The sequence below is a fragment of the Drosophila teissieri genome, chromosome 3L, assembly GCF_016746235.2.
Source record: "Drosophila teissieri strain GT53w chromosome 3L, Prin_Dtei_1.1, whole genome shotgun sequence".
NCBI classification, from domain to species: Eukaryota; Metazoa; Arthropoda; class Insecta; order Diptera; family Drosophilidae; genus Drosophila; species Drosophila teissieri.
The window spans coordinates 13698296-13714967 of NC_053031.1; the positions used below are offsets into that span (position 1 = coordinate 13698296).

The 16672-nt window shown below is 42.5% G+C and overlaps 1 protein-coding gene across 4 annotated transcripts in view; it reads right to left on the reverse strand.

Moving 5' to 3' along the window:
• Window positions 1-560: 560 nt before the first annotated feature.
• The window catches only part of LOC122617452 (CUGBP Elav-like family member 4), a 137187-nt gene continuing 121075 nt past the window's right edge, over window positions 561-16672 (reverse strand). The window contains exons 6-12 of one of the 4 annotated variants that reach the window (XM_043793310.1): window positions 4805-4948; window positions 4444-4720; window positions 4224-4322; window positions 3312-3389; window positions 1653-1829; window positions 948-1579; window positions 561-685 (exon numbers count right to left, since the gene is read on the reverse strand). In XM_043793310.1, the coding sequence (XP_043649245.1) occupies window positions 1452-1579; window positions 1653-1829; window positions 3312-3389; window positions 4224-4322; window positions 4444-4720; window positions 4805-4948 (903 nt within the window). In that variant the 3' untranslated portion in view covers window positions 561-685; window positions 948-1451. Of the gene's footprint in view, window positions 686-947; window positions 1580-1652; window positions 1830-3311; window positions 3390-4223; window positions 4323-4443; window positions 4745-4804; window positions 4949-16672 lie in introns of all 4 variants that reach the window. The other 3 variants (XM_043793313.1, XM_043793312.1, XM_043793311.1) reach the window with 3 other exon arrangements.

Sequence of the window (16672 nt, forward strand, 5' to 3'; positions counted from 1 at the left end):
GTAAACTCCGATCGAGTTCATCAGATTAACAAATTCAGTTTTAATAGTTCATCTTTTGTGTTTTTGCTTTGTTTTTCAACTAATTTTCCTTGCGCAGAGGTTTTAATTTTTATAAATTCCCATCACCAATTACTCATATAAAATGGTTGCTGCTCTTATCGTCCTTAATTGTTTTTTTGTTTTTTTTTTTAGTTTTTTGTTATTTTTATTTGAAAACTCAGATAATTTTGGTCTCTTGCCAGTCAGTTTTTGTCTCAAGTTTTGTGTTCAGTGTGGGAGTGTACTGGTGTGCAATGTTCTTGTTCTTTAGTTGTTAACAAAACTATCAATATCAATGTTTGTTTCTTGCTTCTATAAATATATACTTTTATTAAATCGATATTTTGGCAAAAATTCTGTCATTCTTCTGCATTTCTCAATTTATAATTTTGTTTGTGGTTTCTTTTTTGTTTGGGTTTCTCTTATTATTTTGTGTGTACTGCTGTACTGCATTCAGATGAATGTATAATCGGATAAATATATATAAATATATTATATATATAAATCTATTCAATTTTTCAGCTCTAAGTGGTTTTCTTTTTTTAATTTACATTTTTCTCGTTTACTATTTTTTATTTTTTTTTTTACATACGCTTTGCATGTTTCATTTCTTTAATCGTTTTCACATAGCATGGTTGACGACCATCTGAAATTGAGGGAAGGAAATGTTATAAGTTAGGATCAAAAAGAGCATGTAGATCCGATACACGCACAAAAATCCTTTCGCTGTCGATACATATTGCGATTATTTCGATTTAATATCGGAAAAATGTCGGTTCTTCTTTCATACAAAAACAGATTACATGTTTAGGCATCGATATTATTATCGAAAATCGCTTTACATATCGATACGATGTCGGCTTATCGATGATTTTGTAGGTCCTTCGATAATCTATAGTTCTGCTCACCCCATCAATAGTTGCTCCTTATTGTAGCTGCAGTTGTTATGGTTGCTGTCGTGTTTGATGTTGCACTTAGGCCTTTCGCTTTTGCTGTTGCCACATGAAGAGTCTCTCGACCAGTTCGACTTTGGAGCAATTGGTGTTGGATGATGGATCGTTTTGGGATTGGGACTCGGGTACGTTCCTGTGGTTGTTTTTGTTGTCGCTGCAGTTTTCGTTATTATTGTTGTTGTTGTTGTTGCGATAGCAGTATGTGCCGCTGCGCCAGCTGGCGAATGTGTAGGGTATGTGGGCATTGTGGTTGGAGCGTTCAGGGGGCAAAGATAGGGTTGGCCTAAAGCTGCTGCCAAGGTTGTTATAGTGGGCCGTTGTGGTCACTGTTGCTGATACGGAGGTTACTGCCGATGTGGGCGTGGCTGCTGAAAATGCGGTAGTTGTTGGCAAAGCGGCTGTGGCTGATGTAGTTGCTCCAGTTGGTTGTTGTGAATTGCGTTTAAGGAACTCCGATTGTTAATAGGGTCGACTGGCATCCTTTGGCCGCTTCAATTGAACTTTCAGTCTTTTCATGCCAATCTGGAAGCCATTCATGGCCTGAATGGCCGCTTGAGCGCTGGCGGGATTATCGAATGAAACAAATCCTGTCAAGAAAGTAATAAATTTAGTTAGACAAAACGGCTCAAGGGACTGATCAATAAAAAAATTTAACACTACCGAAACATTTGCTCTGGTTTGTAGCGCGATCAATGAAGACCTTGGAGCTGATCACATTGCCAAAGGGCAGGAACATTTGCATTAACTCGGCGTCGCCAAACTCTTGGGGCAAATGGTAGATGAAGAGATTGCAGCCCTCGGGACCGGATATCGAACATCCTGGGAACATCAGAAAATCTTAAAGGAAGACATTTTAAAGAGAAGAAACAAAGTAGAGAACAAATTAAATTTAATAATGAGGAAAATCATAATTTATAATTTTATGAGTTATGTCTGCTTGCTTGTTCTTGTTTTGTTTTCTTGTTTTCTTGTTTGCATTGAATTCGAATTAGCTTGACTTGGTCTGATGGATATATATTCGATATATTTGTGGTCTGTGTTCTGTGGCTGATCTTGTTTCTGGACGAATCAACTAAAACTAAGGGCGCAATATAAGTCTGCGAAAAATAGGAAACCAAAACCAAAACCATGAGCAAACGAACAGTCTAAATGACATACCCTTCAAAAGGTTTCAATGCATATACTCTAGAGATGCCTAATGAATCTGGCCATATATAAATATCTATATACTTAAGTCTTTAGCTTAGATTTAGCCCCAATTTTTGTATGATCAATATGTGTAGCATGTGTAGTTAATATATGGAATCCACACTTAGATGGCTGTGTGACTGGGTGGTTTATCATGCAGGTAAGGTCTAGAGGATACACAGAGAGAAACAACAGACTACGGCGCACAGATATCGAAATGTAACCAAAACGAACTTTACACTCAAGTTAGGTTTATAGTTAGCATATAGGTTGTAGGTAGTATACACACACGAACACAAATGTATATGGCACACACACATACACATACACACAGATACAACCACACCCACACACTCGGTATTTTACGGGTAGACAATGGATTACTTGTGTCTCTGTCCCTGACGAAAGGCAAAAAGATGAGCAAAACGAACCGAAAAAGAAACATAAAATTTTATGAGCAAATGTCTTCGAAATACGCCGACGGTCTTTATATGATTTTAAGCAGTTTATATGTAATTTTTACGATCGCATAAAATGCCGTTGAATGCAGCCATTAAAAACGATTTACGCCTTGCTCGCCAACCCCACACAGAAAAGGGTTGAAAACCCGGGCATCCTTTCTACTTTTTGGCAGTGGGTGGTGGGTGGTGGCAAAAGGGATAAAATGTTTATCAAAATAAAATAAGGCCGAATGAAACAGAGTATGCAAAGTAATTAATTTTTATGAGCCTTTGTTAAAAAATTTAATTTCCTTCCGCACAACAAATACAATTAATTACTGCTCATCGTCTGCTAGATCGAGGGCGATATCTCCGATTTTTGCTGAGTGTAGACCATTCCGGTGTATGTGTATTTGTGTGTGGGCGTCTGTGTGTGTGTGTGTGTAGCATGTTTACAATGACAAAGAATCGAACGAAATTCAGAATCGGTATAAACATGTACAATGTAAACGCAAAAGTATTTGCATTTGGCCGAAATCATTCGACATTGGTAGCTGGTCAAATGCAATATCGCTCTCAACAAGAACTGAACCAAACGTACGAACGTGTAGTAATCGGGGGGGAGTCGGGGGAAAATGGGAAAGATGGGGATATACATAGGTGATCAACGAAATTATAATGAAAAGCTTACCTTCACGCTGAGTGGGTGCAACCGCCGCTAGGGGAGGTGGTAAAGCTTGTGGAAACTGTCCATAGACGGCGGGAAAGGCTGCATTATATATAAATAATTTTGTTTTTGGTTTTTACACAAATTCCGAAACATTTATAAAGACAACACAACAATTAAGAATACGTATAGATATATATATGTATATGTTTTTAGGTATTTAAAATAGTTCTCGTAGTTTAGTAATCAACAGACAGAAAACAAATTACTAAAAACCAAACTAACTAAATGTTGTTAAGCAGCCATAGTAGATCGACTGCCTTTGAGAATGGGTTAGAATAATACGCTCAACAGTGAATCTTTGATCTCATATCAGCGTACCAAAAACGGGTTTTTCTAATAATTTGGTATTCTTTTTAACCAATTGTAATGGAAATTAAATAAACCAAAAGCCAACACCAAGAGCTAGCATATACTAAAAATGAACTTCGCATTTTCAACATTTGCTCTGCTTCTGTTGCACATAAAAGAAATAATGAGTTAAACTTTTTTTTAGAAATTAGAGTTAAGTCACACTTTACTAACAATAAATATTTATGGCATGACACAACAATTATTAATTATTTCGATAAAAACAGTAATGAATGATTGGGCTGTTTTTTCTGTTGTGGTTGGGCTCATTGGAACATAAACCGATGCTATTAATGAAACTGATGCTGGTGACGAGATGGTACACAATGCCATGGGTGATGCAGATGGATGGTCTAAATGTGTAACTGAACACGATTCAAATGACATGGCAAAATTACTCTCAACTCTCAATGGAAACACGGCATATGGCAATCGAGTATTTGGAATATTTGGCGGTTCTAACGCTCTGCCGCCAAGCGTGTTCTGAATCTTATGTTCTAGGCTTAGATGGAAGGAAATACTCACCAACTCCTGGAAACGGTGGCAGACCAGGGAAGGCATGTTGCAGGGTAGCAGCATCGCCGTTTGGCAAACCTTGTGGCGGTATAGTCAAGTGCAGCGGATCTGCAACGAACAGTTCAGTGGCTATAGAAAACATGTAGAGACTCCATGAGATGCGTTCTGCTCAGCATTGCATTTGCTTATGAAATGCAAAACGAATGAAATAAGTTATGAAGCTACTTACGTCCTGGGAATGCCGTTTGTGGAATGCCGTTCGTGAAGACGCCGTCCGCGGCAGCCGCCGCAGCAGCAGCGGCGGCCGCTCCGCCGGGCTGTCCGTTGGGCGTGTTGGCGCCCATGTTGAAGTTGGGCATGGTCGGCGAGGGCAGCGAGGGGGGCTGGCCGGTGCCGTTGAGGCCATGAGGTATCTGCGTTGCCAGGGCCGCCATGGGGTTCATGTAGGCGGCTGCGGATCCGGGTGCCGTGGCAGCGGCGGCCATCAGGGCGGCCTGTTGCTGTTGCTGCAATTCCGGAGGAGAGGGGAGCTGCTTTATATGTAGGTGGGTGGGCATTTGGGCATTTGGGGGTGGGGGGAGCGGACTTACCTGGGCGTAGGCGCCGTACGGACTGAACTGATTAAAGACGAACGGGTTCAGCAGGTTCATGTGACCGGCCATTTGCTGCATGCGCCTTATTTGTCGCTCCTTCTCCGTGTCGGCGTATTTGACGACCAGGCTGGAGGATGCGCCCTGCAAGATAAGTGAAGTGAAGTTGAGAGTGGAGAGTGGAGGTGAGTGGAGTTGTGTCAAGGGTTGTATCGAGTCGAGTGCTCTGTCATTGCATATTTATAGGCGGCTTTTCCGCTTTGCTTTCCTCTTCTTTGCTGGCAAACAGGAAATCCTATTACAGGCCATTATTTTGTGATGACAGCGTTGCGTAACTGGCGCTGAAAGCACCACTGTGCACCTGCTTCCTTTGTTCGACTGCTCATTATTATCTTATTATAATTATGTGCGACGAGTATATATACGAAAAAAGAAGTATATATCAAAATAATTGGCATACGCGCACTTCGATTTGCATTTCTATTGAAAGCGGCTTATGGGCTCGCCTCCTACCTTACCTGTTCCGCCATTGTCGTCTGTCATTGATTTTGATATAAATGCGTTCAACAAAGACCCGCTACTACTCGTAGACCTGCCACTGGGCTCTTCCATTTTCTTTGCTTTTGATGTCAATTAATTAGCATAATAATGGCAGGCTTCACATTTCGTGTGCCCCCCACCCCCCACTCCCCACTCAGTGCGCCTTTCCTTTCGAGAGGTCTCGACTTACGTATGACAATTTGAATTGAATAGGCGTTTCCAATATTCGGTAACAGTCTGTCTTGTATTAATTAAGATGGTTTTTGTAATATGAAACCTTTTTCCCGCTGCTGCTGATGATGATGAATGAAGTGGGTGGATTTGGGTGGCTGGCTGGTTGTGGAACGGTTTAGGGAAGCGTAAAAGCTTTTATGATTTTGCAAATCATTAATCAAAGTAACAATGATATTGTGTTGCACAATTCACCTCCTTGTGTGTGGGAGGGCTGTTAATGAGTCTACAACCGAACAGGTGCTTCAACTATAACGGCTATCTGCACTGCCTTCAACATAATTTTAATTAATGAAATATGAAACTCGAGATTATGCAAAAGGGCCATAAGCAACGAGGTGAAACTATTCCTGCTCGCTCCGGCATAGCCTGCAGATGTAATGAGTTTTAATGAGATGCTTTGAACATAAGACCCGGCATGGCCGGCGGTTCTGGTATCACAGGAAAATGAATTTCTGTCTCAGGCATACGAGCTATTTGTACTCGAAGCTTAGGGCAGATTAAACACGAAAGTAGTCCATCACAATTTCGTATGCGGTGAGTGGGAATGAAGCTTGTTTCAACCTCAATTGCCTGCCATTGAAGGCGATAAACCTCCATTAACCAAAGCTAATCTGTGGCCCTAATTGTCTCTGCCCACGGAGAACTATGCAACAGGCAAGGACCACCGCAGAAGCTCATAAATTAATTCATTAACGTCAATTTAATTGTCTAATAATCCCCAGCTCATGTCAGCTGGCTGATGGCCAAAAAGCTTGGGTTGAGCGCGAGCCAACAAAAAAATGGCACAAACAAATTTATGTGGCTCACTGGGGAGAATTATGGGGCCTAGGAGGCAGAGAGTTCAGCAGTTTCAGCCAGTAGTCGTCATTCAGTCAATTTGAACGTTTATTATGTGCTCTATATGTGCAGTTGTTTGGCCTGTTCACTTCCGTTTCCGCTTGACGAAGACGACAACGTCTGCAACTGCGACTGCGACTGCTACTGCGATTGCGACGACACGAAATTCCCATTCAAGTGAATTGCTGCCGCCAAATGAAATGAAAAATTCAACACGGCACACAGACACATCCTTGAAAGGACTCGATCTGAAGAGAGTGAGAAAGAGAGAGAGCGAGTTGGCAGCACGCCTAACCAGAACGAATCGCAGTCGTGCTTCAGTGGCAAGTGCAACAGGCAGGCAGGCAGCAGGCGGCAGGCTGCCAACTAACAAGCCAACTAACCAGAGAAGGTCCTTGGTCCTTGCTGCCTGCTGACTGCTGACTGCTGCCTGCTGCCTGGTGCTTTGCCGCTTGGGCCTGGACTCGTGCCAGGCGGCACTTTTGGCAGCAATCGCATGTTGCATGCCACTTTTCGGGGCGGCACAAACGTGACGCCATTAGACGATGGGCCCACGGTCCTTAGCCTCTTACTCGGCCCAATATTTTTTTATTGTTTTTTAATGCGGCTCACTCAAAGTTCTCCGCTCCGCAGCGCTCTCTTCGATTTCTGGGCATTTTAGCCGTTTATTTTTTGTGGTTTTTTGCTTTTTTGGCAAAGTTTCAGACCGCACGGTGGCCAATTACAATTGAAGGGCTTACAGTGCATTTAAAAAGTAATTTGTCTGCCGCCCCAAAAGCCGTGCACGTATTTATATATTTCAATGCGAAATGCAAATGCGAATGCGGAATGGAAATTGCCAGCCAAGACTACTCTCCCAGGGTGAACCTGTCGGTTTTCGTGGATCGGGTCTGGGTTTGCAAGGGGTATCAGGGGTATCAGGGGGTCATGGGCCCGGGGTAATCACAGTAACCCGTGTTCACTAATGGTTCTACAAGCCACAGGGGCAGCCGGTAAGCCCGGGGACACGGGGACAGGGGCGATGAAATGCAGCCAGGACACATACATCCTCGTTCTCCCGTCCTCTTACATAATAAACTCGCGACGGGAAGTGTGCAACGTTTACCGAATTCAATGGGTGCGGGAATGGGATGGTATGGAGTTTGGGATGGGATGGCAGTAGTACGTGTCTGGGGACATGTTAACATGGCAGTCGTGCCAAAAATTATTATTCCCGCCTCGCCACGTTCACTGTGGCGATGCCTTTGGCTCCTGGCTTTGCATCTGCTGTTGCTCCTGCTGCTCCTGCCGCTGCTGCTGCTTTTTGCTTGTTGCATACTTTTAGGCGCGAGTGTGAGCGCCGATTTGTCAACGCCTAAAAGGACAACATATTTCTTGTCCACAACATACGGAACGCAATACGTAATACGTATGGATAAAAAACGTTGAAAGCAAATGGCCGGCAAATGGTTTTAACAAATGAATTATATATATTTTTATATGCAACTGATTTGCATTTTATAGTTTGCTACGTTTTGCCGTCGGTTGCTTCGCTTTTCGCTTTTCACTTCTTTTTTTTTTTGCCATTTACTCGTTTTGGCCGCAGCTTGTTTTAATTGCTAAATGAATTGGCCTGGCCTGGTCGGCTCAGCTCGCTTCGGTGTTTAATGGGAAGCAATTTTTATCTATCAATTAAAGCAGCGACAGGAAAATGTATTCAAAATGCAAGCCCATAAATTTCCACCTAATGGTAATGGACGTTTCTTCTCCTTTTTTCTCACAGTACCATCTGTTGATGCTGCCATGCCGTTTTTTATAACAATTTTTAGCCAAAGAGTAAATGGATTTAAGCTTTTTGAATGTGTGTGAAATTGATTCAAAGTGCTGCAAGTCAATAGACTGGCCAAAATAGTTGCTGCACTTTCAACACACGGATTGCGGCACGTTTTGCTGGCTAAAACGCCTAATGACGTTTACACGGCCAACATAATTACAGTAATAATGTGGCTGAGACTCAACTCGCAACCTGGCAGCTCGGCAACCCGGCATTCACGGTGGTGGTGCTCGTGGTGGGCACAATGATGATGACATTAGCGAGGTGTCAGGCGACAATTTAACGAGCGACAGCGTTGCACACACGTATGCGCGAAAAGGAATCCCAATCCCCAAGCCCCTACTCCCTACTTCCGACTACCGACTCCCGAATCCCGAACCCAAGCGAAACGGAGTGTCAGTGTCAGTGTTTGGTGTGTGCCACATGCAACACCATCTCCATGGGGCAACAAAGCAAAAGCACATTCGTCACGAAACGAGAAGGCAGCGACATCAGCGTGTTGCGACCGGCCATTTTGTATGCTTTTAAATTAGCCAAAGTGTGAAAGTGTCATGTTTCGCAATATGAAATTAAGCAGCAACAGGAAGCGGTGCTCAGCGCCGAGCAGGACGAACGTTGCAGGACGAAGGACCTGCTTGTTTATGGCGTGCATGCTGCTGATATGCTGTAATTTGTTGGCTGAAAATTAAAAGGGAAGTGCACTTCAATTAACGTTTGTTGTTCTTCTCGATGCTTCTTCGAACTACCGAGTGGTTGGGAGTTTCCAGGAACGGTTTTAAAGAGCTTCGAGAGAAACTCTTAAATATGTTAACCCATAGAGTCTTAGATAGAGCCTTCATTTGCATGGGAAAACTGCTGCACAATGAGCGAGAGTTCTCGACGAGTTTTCCAATTAATTTTCACTTAAAAGACAAACCTGAACTGAACCCGAAAAACTCTCAATAGAACAACGTACAACCGAGTAAAAGTAGCAGTAAAACTAATTACAAATTCGTTTTACCAGCTTTCCATTCCGCTGCTGCTGCTGCTGTTGCTGCTGTTGCTGCTGTCAGCGGCAGTAAGTCGAAAGCAGAGAGTCATGTCAAAAACGAAAACGCTTTTCCTTCAATACGCAAACGCCGCGCCGCGTGGAAAACCGCAGGCCAGAGTAAGTAATCTTTTCCGGCAAATAAATCACACCATTGCCAGTGGGAGTCGCAGTCGAAATTAGTGTAAATGCCACTAAGCTACCTAAAAGTATGCTCAGCATTAACGGAGTCCTGCCACAAAAAATCCGGAAATTTACGTACTATGCGAAAAGTTACTTCTTTGTGCCCCCTGGAAGCCCCCGAAAAGTTGCGACGCGCTGTTAACCGCAACTCTGGCCTGGACAACTGGATGGCGGGAATGGCGGGAATGGCTGGTTGGATGGGCAAGGCAATGCATACATTAAACAACTTTTGGCTCATTGCATTCTGGCCGGGATTCGCCTCATCCCCGCCGCCGCCTCTCCGCGAAATTGGCGACCCGACAAAGGGCCGCCGGCGAAGCGTAAAATGCGGGCAAGCAAAAAGCAGGACTCCGGCAGGCGGCAGGCAGCAGGACGAAGGACGAAGGACTCAGACGACGACGGCGTTGACAATGCAACTTGGCCGCGGCCAAAATGAAAAACTTATTTAATTTACTTTGCTTTTTGCCACACAGCGCCAGCCATTTAATTCAATTACTCGCCGAGAGTTCTTTTCGAAAGAGTCCTGCCGCTATCCGTTCCCCTCACAGCGCCTAATAAGGCAATCAACGGGGCTGAAAGTTGTCAAAGGCTTCGCGAGCAGATCGTCGGACGAGAATCCTTTTGGGCACAAAGCGCCATTCCTAATGGGCTTAACGAAAGGATGCCGGGGATCGATCCTGCGAAGAAAGCGCCTGATAAATGGGCAATCAACAGGCTGGAATTGGGCTCGGGGCAAGTTTGGCCAAGATATGCTCGGAATGTGACAGAAAAGTTTAAGGGCAATTTCGCCCCAAGAAGTTGGAAATAGAGGTAGAGCATAGTTAAAGGTTGCTTCCTGCTCCATTCTTACATTTCGCTTCACTGCGGCGGCTGCATTTGTCTCTGCATACTTTTGCGAACTCTAAGGACTTCTGAGGACCTCGGCAGTCCTGGCCTGAGTGTGTTTGTGTCAACAGTGTTGTTATTGTTGGGTATAAATGTCTCCAGGAGGCGGGGGGATGGGGGCATACTCAAACAAATGGGCTGGCTCAACGAGCAAAAAGGACATAGGTCCTCGAAGGAGGCGGCAGGATATTGCATGCAAGCATGATTGAGTTTTGAGAGAACATGACCGAAAAAGAGGAAGCGCACAATTTCATAAATTTAATGCGAAAAGCTGCACAAAAAGGACCTCTGGCTCCGGCCAGATCCTTGGACCTGGCCGCCTGATTTCAGCTTTTTAGCATAGCATTGCAACAAATTGAATCCAGCACTAAGGACTGGGCCTCTAATGCAGTTAAAATCACAGTCCTTTCGCACAAACACCCTTACACACTCTCGCACAATCTGGCACAAAAACTAAACCACTGCTGGGATCGCAAGGATGGCAAGGATAGCAAGGATAAAGCAGCACTCGCCACGCCCACTCTCCATCGTCCACCGCCTCTCTGGCAATGTCTGTCTGCGGCGTTTTTTACGCTTGATTGAACAGAATGTTCGGGGGCTTGGGGGGAAGCTAAATTTAATTTACGAGTCCTGCCAAAAGGGGGGGTTGGGGAATTGGGAATAAGACGGAGATAGTCGGTGAACATGAATATTTCATCTGCTTCTGCTCTGTGGCAACACAAAAAGTGCACCAATCCGGCAGACGCCTAAAAAGCTCTTTCGCTTTCGCTCTTTTTCCCTCCACTGTCGAGTCGTAAACAATTTACAGTCGAAATTGTTAATAAAATTATCAAATATTGTATTTATGGTCAGGATAATGGTCAAGCAGAGGCAAAGGAAATCGGGGGGTGGGGGTGGCGGTGGTCTTCTTTTTACGGCAGCAGTTTAATTTGCTGCTTTGGTTTTACGAGCTGTTGAGGCGATAGTTGGTCCGTGACAGGGATTGAGGATAAGCCATTGAAAGGCACTGAAAGATATCCTTTTTTATGCTCTTCGGAGGTTGGTTGGATTTTAGACCCCAAAAGCTGGCCACTTAAATTGTAGCTGACACTGGCAGTGCACTGGTAAAACCAGACTAATGATGGGGAAAACATAATAATCAGAATTGCAATTCGAATCGAAATCACAATTAACCGCACAACACGCGAACCCAATTAGCTTTCTGGGAACAGGCGCAGATCCCTTGGCCATTTTGCAGCCACAGAGCGAACAAAACATTTCGGAAAGCAGGACATGTCGGGAACAGCTCGGAAAATATTTTGCCTCGACTAAAATCTAAACTAAAATCCAAATGAAAATATTATTAAATTCAATTGGGCAAACATTACAGAAACATGGACCAGGACTCACGCACACACACACACAAAATGGTGGAGAAGAGAGAGGGGCTGGGGGGCTGGAAGGACATATGTGGATGCAATGTGGCGTCCAGTTGGCCAACGGCCGCCGCAACAAACGACCAAAAATTGCATTGCCATTTTTACGCGCAATTTGTTTTGCGGAAATATTGTGAAAGTTTTTCGAACGGAGGACAGGCTGCCACGTTGGCGACATTTGGCCAAATTGCACACTAATGTGTGTGCGTGTGTTTGGGTATTTGAGTGTGTGTGCTGTGTGTGTTTGTGCGTGTGTGTGCGGATGCGACTGCTGTTCGGGCCAAATGGCTAACGGCAACTGGCCACAAATGCTTTATATTTTTATTTGCTTGCGTTATGCGTTGATTTCTGATTGTTTCACATTTTATTTAATGCCCGAAATGGTCGCCTCTGCACCGACAGAGATGTCAGCCGAAATAAACCAACCCCCTCCCCACGAAAAAAAATGCATCCATCGCTTGCCGCTTAAACAGACCATCGAAATGAAGCCATCAATGTCTGGCAGTCTCGATTAAATCATTGCCCCGGAGTCCTGGAGTTCTGAAGTCCTGGCAACCCACAGGACCGCCCAAATGCAGTAAGCACAAATCGCTGGCATGCCTCGGCAGACAAATTTGCCGGCTGTCCCTCGCAATTGAAAGGCAGCAAGGAAATGCGGTCTGGGCCAGGACTTCATCTCGGTGCATTCCGGGGCCCGGAGTGGCAGCCCAAATCATGGCAAATCTTTTCTAACTATTTGCAATTCAAGCGTAAGTCTCTCTTCGCCTCCCACACACTCGCACACACTCACAAACACACACACTGTGCTGGCAAGGAATCTTGCCTCATATGCAAACTGCTCCTTCCACAGACAACAAATCTTGCAATGAATATATTTGGCAGGAGCAAGCCAAGGATCTGAGGGAGCCCAAAAAAATGTTGCACACTTCTAGGCGTTGGCGGCGTGAATCGTTTCACTTTGCTGGAGCGCAAAAAAGTAGCACTAGAAATGTGGGAAAGCAGCCAGGACCTGCTCCTTGACTGATAAACGAGAGTAGTCCTGGTTACAGACGGCAACAGGAACGGCGGTTTATATTTTTTGACAATTTCTCCCTGGCTGCAGGTGAAGTTTATTTTTTGTCGCTACTACTCGTAGTCTCGAATTGCCAAAGGAAATGACAGACGGCAGTCGGTTGTAGAAGCGCTGGTCGATGAAAAGATACACAAAGATAAAAAGATACAAAGAGCGAAAATAAATGTAGGCCTAAAAGTAGGCAATGGTTTTGGAGGATGTCCCAACTGTAAGCAAAGGCAAGCGCAAAGGTAATCAAGGTCCGTCCACAGATTTTAAAAAAAAAAAAGTCGCATAATAATGTACAAATACTTTGCGCGGGTGCGGTCATAGCTAGGACATTCCTCTGAAATGAGCATAGGGTGTGAATTGTTAAAGGAATTCGGGATGTGGAAATTTCAAAAATTTATTACCGATTAGCTAGTTTATAGCTTAAAGTGGGTAGGGCTCCGCCTTCATCTCAGGGATGATATTCCTTGTTCCAGTGCCACATTGACACTGGAGACTAAAATGGCTTTGGAATTCGGGCCTATAAAACTGCCCTTAACCCCCAAATTCGGCCTATTTGCCGCTTCACCTGCACACCAGCCACATCGAAGTCTCTGGGAAAATATTTCTTTTTCGATCTTCAGAATAGTATGCATTAACATAATGTTATAATTAACCTATACGCGCTAAGATACGATTGTAAAATTCAAGGAAAAGTGAAAAGAAGGCCACAATTCAACTTAGATCATCGCAAATCTCCCCACCCCGCAGTACCAAAAAGCTTGCTGCTGAGAACAAGAAGAGAGGGAGAGGGGAAGGCAAACCTGGCTCGTCAGCAGGTGCTGAGTAGTTGCCGAAAATTCGTATGGAGAGCATCACGGCTTGGTCGCGGCATCGGTAGCTTACGAAAAGAGCTCTCTACGCCCGGAAAACCCAGAGAAAACCCATAAGGAACGAAGAATCGGGAAATGTAGAAAAAAACCTTTTTTTTGTGTGCCATATAAAGTGAAAAAAAAAACATAACCCCACACCGTGAACAACCCGCATGCAGGCGGTTGCATAACATATATATATATATGTATATATATTTTCGTATATATATATATGCATATATATGCGTATAAGTTAAAATTTTTAAATATTGAAGAGTGAAGTTTGTTTGCCAAGGAATGGCCGTATCGAGAATAGGCTAGTTATAGTTTTTTTATTTTCTTATTTTATTTAATTTTTTTTTGTTGTAGTATATATAAGTTTTTTGGTAGTGGGAAAAATATTGAAGTTTGGTGAGGAGATAATGTTCATGTGAGAGAATGGTGTTTTGTGTAAATATGTGAAGTTAATCGAAAACAAAAAAAAAAAAACAGAAAAAATATGATATAAAAAAAAAATAGAAAAAAAATATAAATTGTGCGTTAATAATAAAATAGTGGAAATATACGTAAAATATAAGTAAAGTAATGAAGTGAATCGGTCCAGTGATAAATATATAAAAGCGATGATGATTGCGTGCTAACAAAAGAAAATGAAAAATAATTAAAATAAAAATTTCGAGAAAATGAGGGGAAAATTATGTCGTTGCCAGGTGCAATCAAGTGATCAATAATAAAGAGAAAAAAGAAAAAGTGATCTAAAAGCCCCTTTACCCCTCCCCATAGATTCGCCGAAAGCGCTTTCGCCGTCTGGATATGGAGAGGTAAGTCTGCACAACAATTGTTCTAAAATCCAAAAGCCAAACAAAGAAAATGTAAAAGCATGTAGAAATCGACGCAAAGTCAACTCGATGTCTCTCAGTAAAGTAAATATCATGTCGATTCTCAATCAACTAATTATTTTTCAATGCTCGTAATTTAACACCGTCTGAGCTGACATATATTCACCATCGAATTCTTTTTTTTATTAAAACATGCAAGGAAAACTTTACTTTTGCCTTCCCCATCTTTATTATACGCATTTATTTTATTTTTAATACATATTATATACTATTTTATATCTTTTTATTATACTCATTTTAAATATATACATATCCATACCTATACATACATATACATATTATCTACCCACAGCACCATTCTCATATCTCTCACATAAATAAAAAAAAACTAATAAATAAGCTCATGTTAGAAGTTATGATTTAGGCCAATTTTAGATGGAGAAATTAAATGGAAAAAAACTTAGTCTTATGAATAAAATGTTTTGAAGTTGAAATGATTTGCTAATTTTTCTGCCGTGGGGGTCATGCTGAACCTAAAAATGATAGGGTGTTAAAACGTGAACTTGAAAATAGGGACCATTTGAAATTATTTATTTTTTCTTGTACGGAATAAAATGGTCAAGGTTGGGTGGGCTAATACCAGTTGCTATAAAAACAGCCATAGCAACAATTTTTCAAGTCGCCTTGTTTCCTAAATTCTTTTCTGTCTATCGCCCCACTGTTTCCTTTTGTTTTTTTTTGTTCTTTTCGGATCTGAGTGCCCTTTTCCTATAATTCCCGAAGCACGCGAAATTTAATAATTCTTTTTGCATACGACGCCAGCACTGCGAGTAATACACTTAGAAAAACCCACCCATCGTCCCGAATCTGAGCAAGGCCGGAAGCAACGCGTGCGGTATTACCTCGTATGTCCATCAGCTGGTCCGAATAATAATAACAGTGATATGCTACAGAATAATTAATGGCGCCCAAACGTGTCGGCCAACCGGCAAGCCGAGTAATATATGCTAACTGGCCATCTCCATTGAACAACTTTTGGAAATCAGCAGAAGCTTAGGCCAACTAATCCCTCACTCACACTCTTTTCTAAAATCTTTATCTTTTGTCTTGAAAAAAAAATAAACAAACATGCTATTGCAAATGAACCAGGTGGACGAAAGTATCTTTCAATAGATTTTTGGCCCTGGCTCTGCAAAGTATACATATTTAAACCTAGACTCTAAGAGTTTAGACTAGCGAATGATTTCAAGTAATCGCGCTTCGACCAAAGAGTCTAAGGTTAATTGTATTTTAGTTGAGATAAATGGGAAAGTCGAAGTAAAGGATTTCTGGATGCAGTGTAAGCCTTTTCCTTTCTTAAATTTGCCCGACTTCTATACCCTTCTACATATCTAATAATTTAGCTATTGAATACGATTAGTTTCAAAATAACCAACGGAGCTAGCTAAATTCTCTGTGTTGATTGTTTTCCTTATTATATTTTATGTTCTGTGTATACTGAACTCTTTTGTGGTATATTACTACAAATGTGTTCTATACCAAACATAAAATTAATCCTATCTTACAGAACTGAATAAAACAAGTTTATACCCTTTCTGAAGCAAGTAATAGCATGACCCCGGTATTTAATTGAATAATACTTACCACACCTTTTGATTTAAATTAAATTTTTATAGTTTTCTTAAAACCATGCCTTTAACACGCAGCCCAGAGACAGTACATGAGGAAGAAAGAGCTGCACATTGCTTCATATGTACTAACCCCATTGAGTATACAGCACAGCTGCTAACAACAAATTGTGATCATACGTTCCACCTGGCGTGTTTTAATACGACAAACCGCAAGGTGTGTCCCGTCTGTAGAGCTCCCATTGAATTGACAGAATCGGGAGACAATAGCCTGGCAGAAAAACCATCAGGTTCCCAAAATCTAAACCAACAGTTAGAAGCAAATACAATGATGGAATCGCAAGTGGGTGATCCAAATATAGGTAAACTAGTTCGGGCTATAACAGACGCGTTGAGTTCCGCTGCACATAGGCAGTCAGAAGAAATAAGGGATATGTCAGACAGGCAATCACGACTTATTTCAAGGGCAATTGAGGCAGGCTTCCAAAGAATGTCTCTACCGAGTCGGACAAGCGAAAGAAACAGGAGAGAGCAAGTTCCGACAGAAATTTCCCCT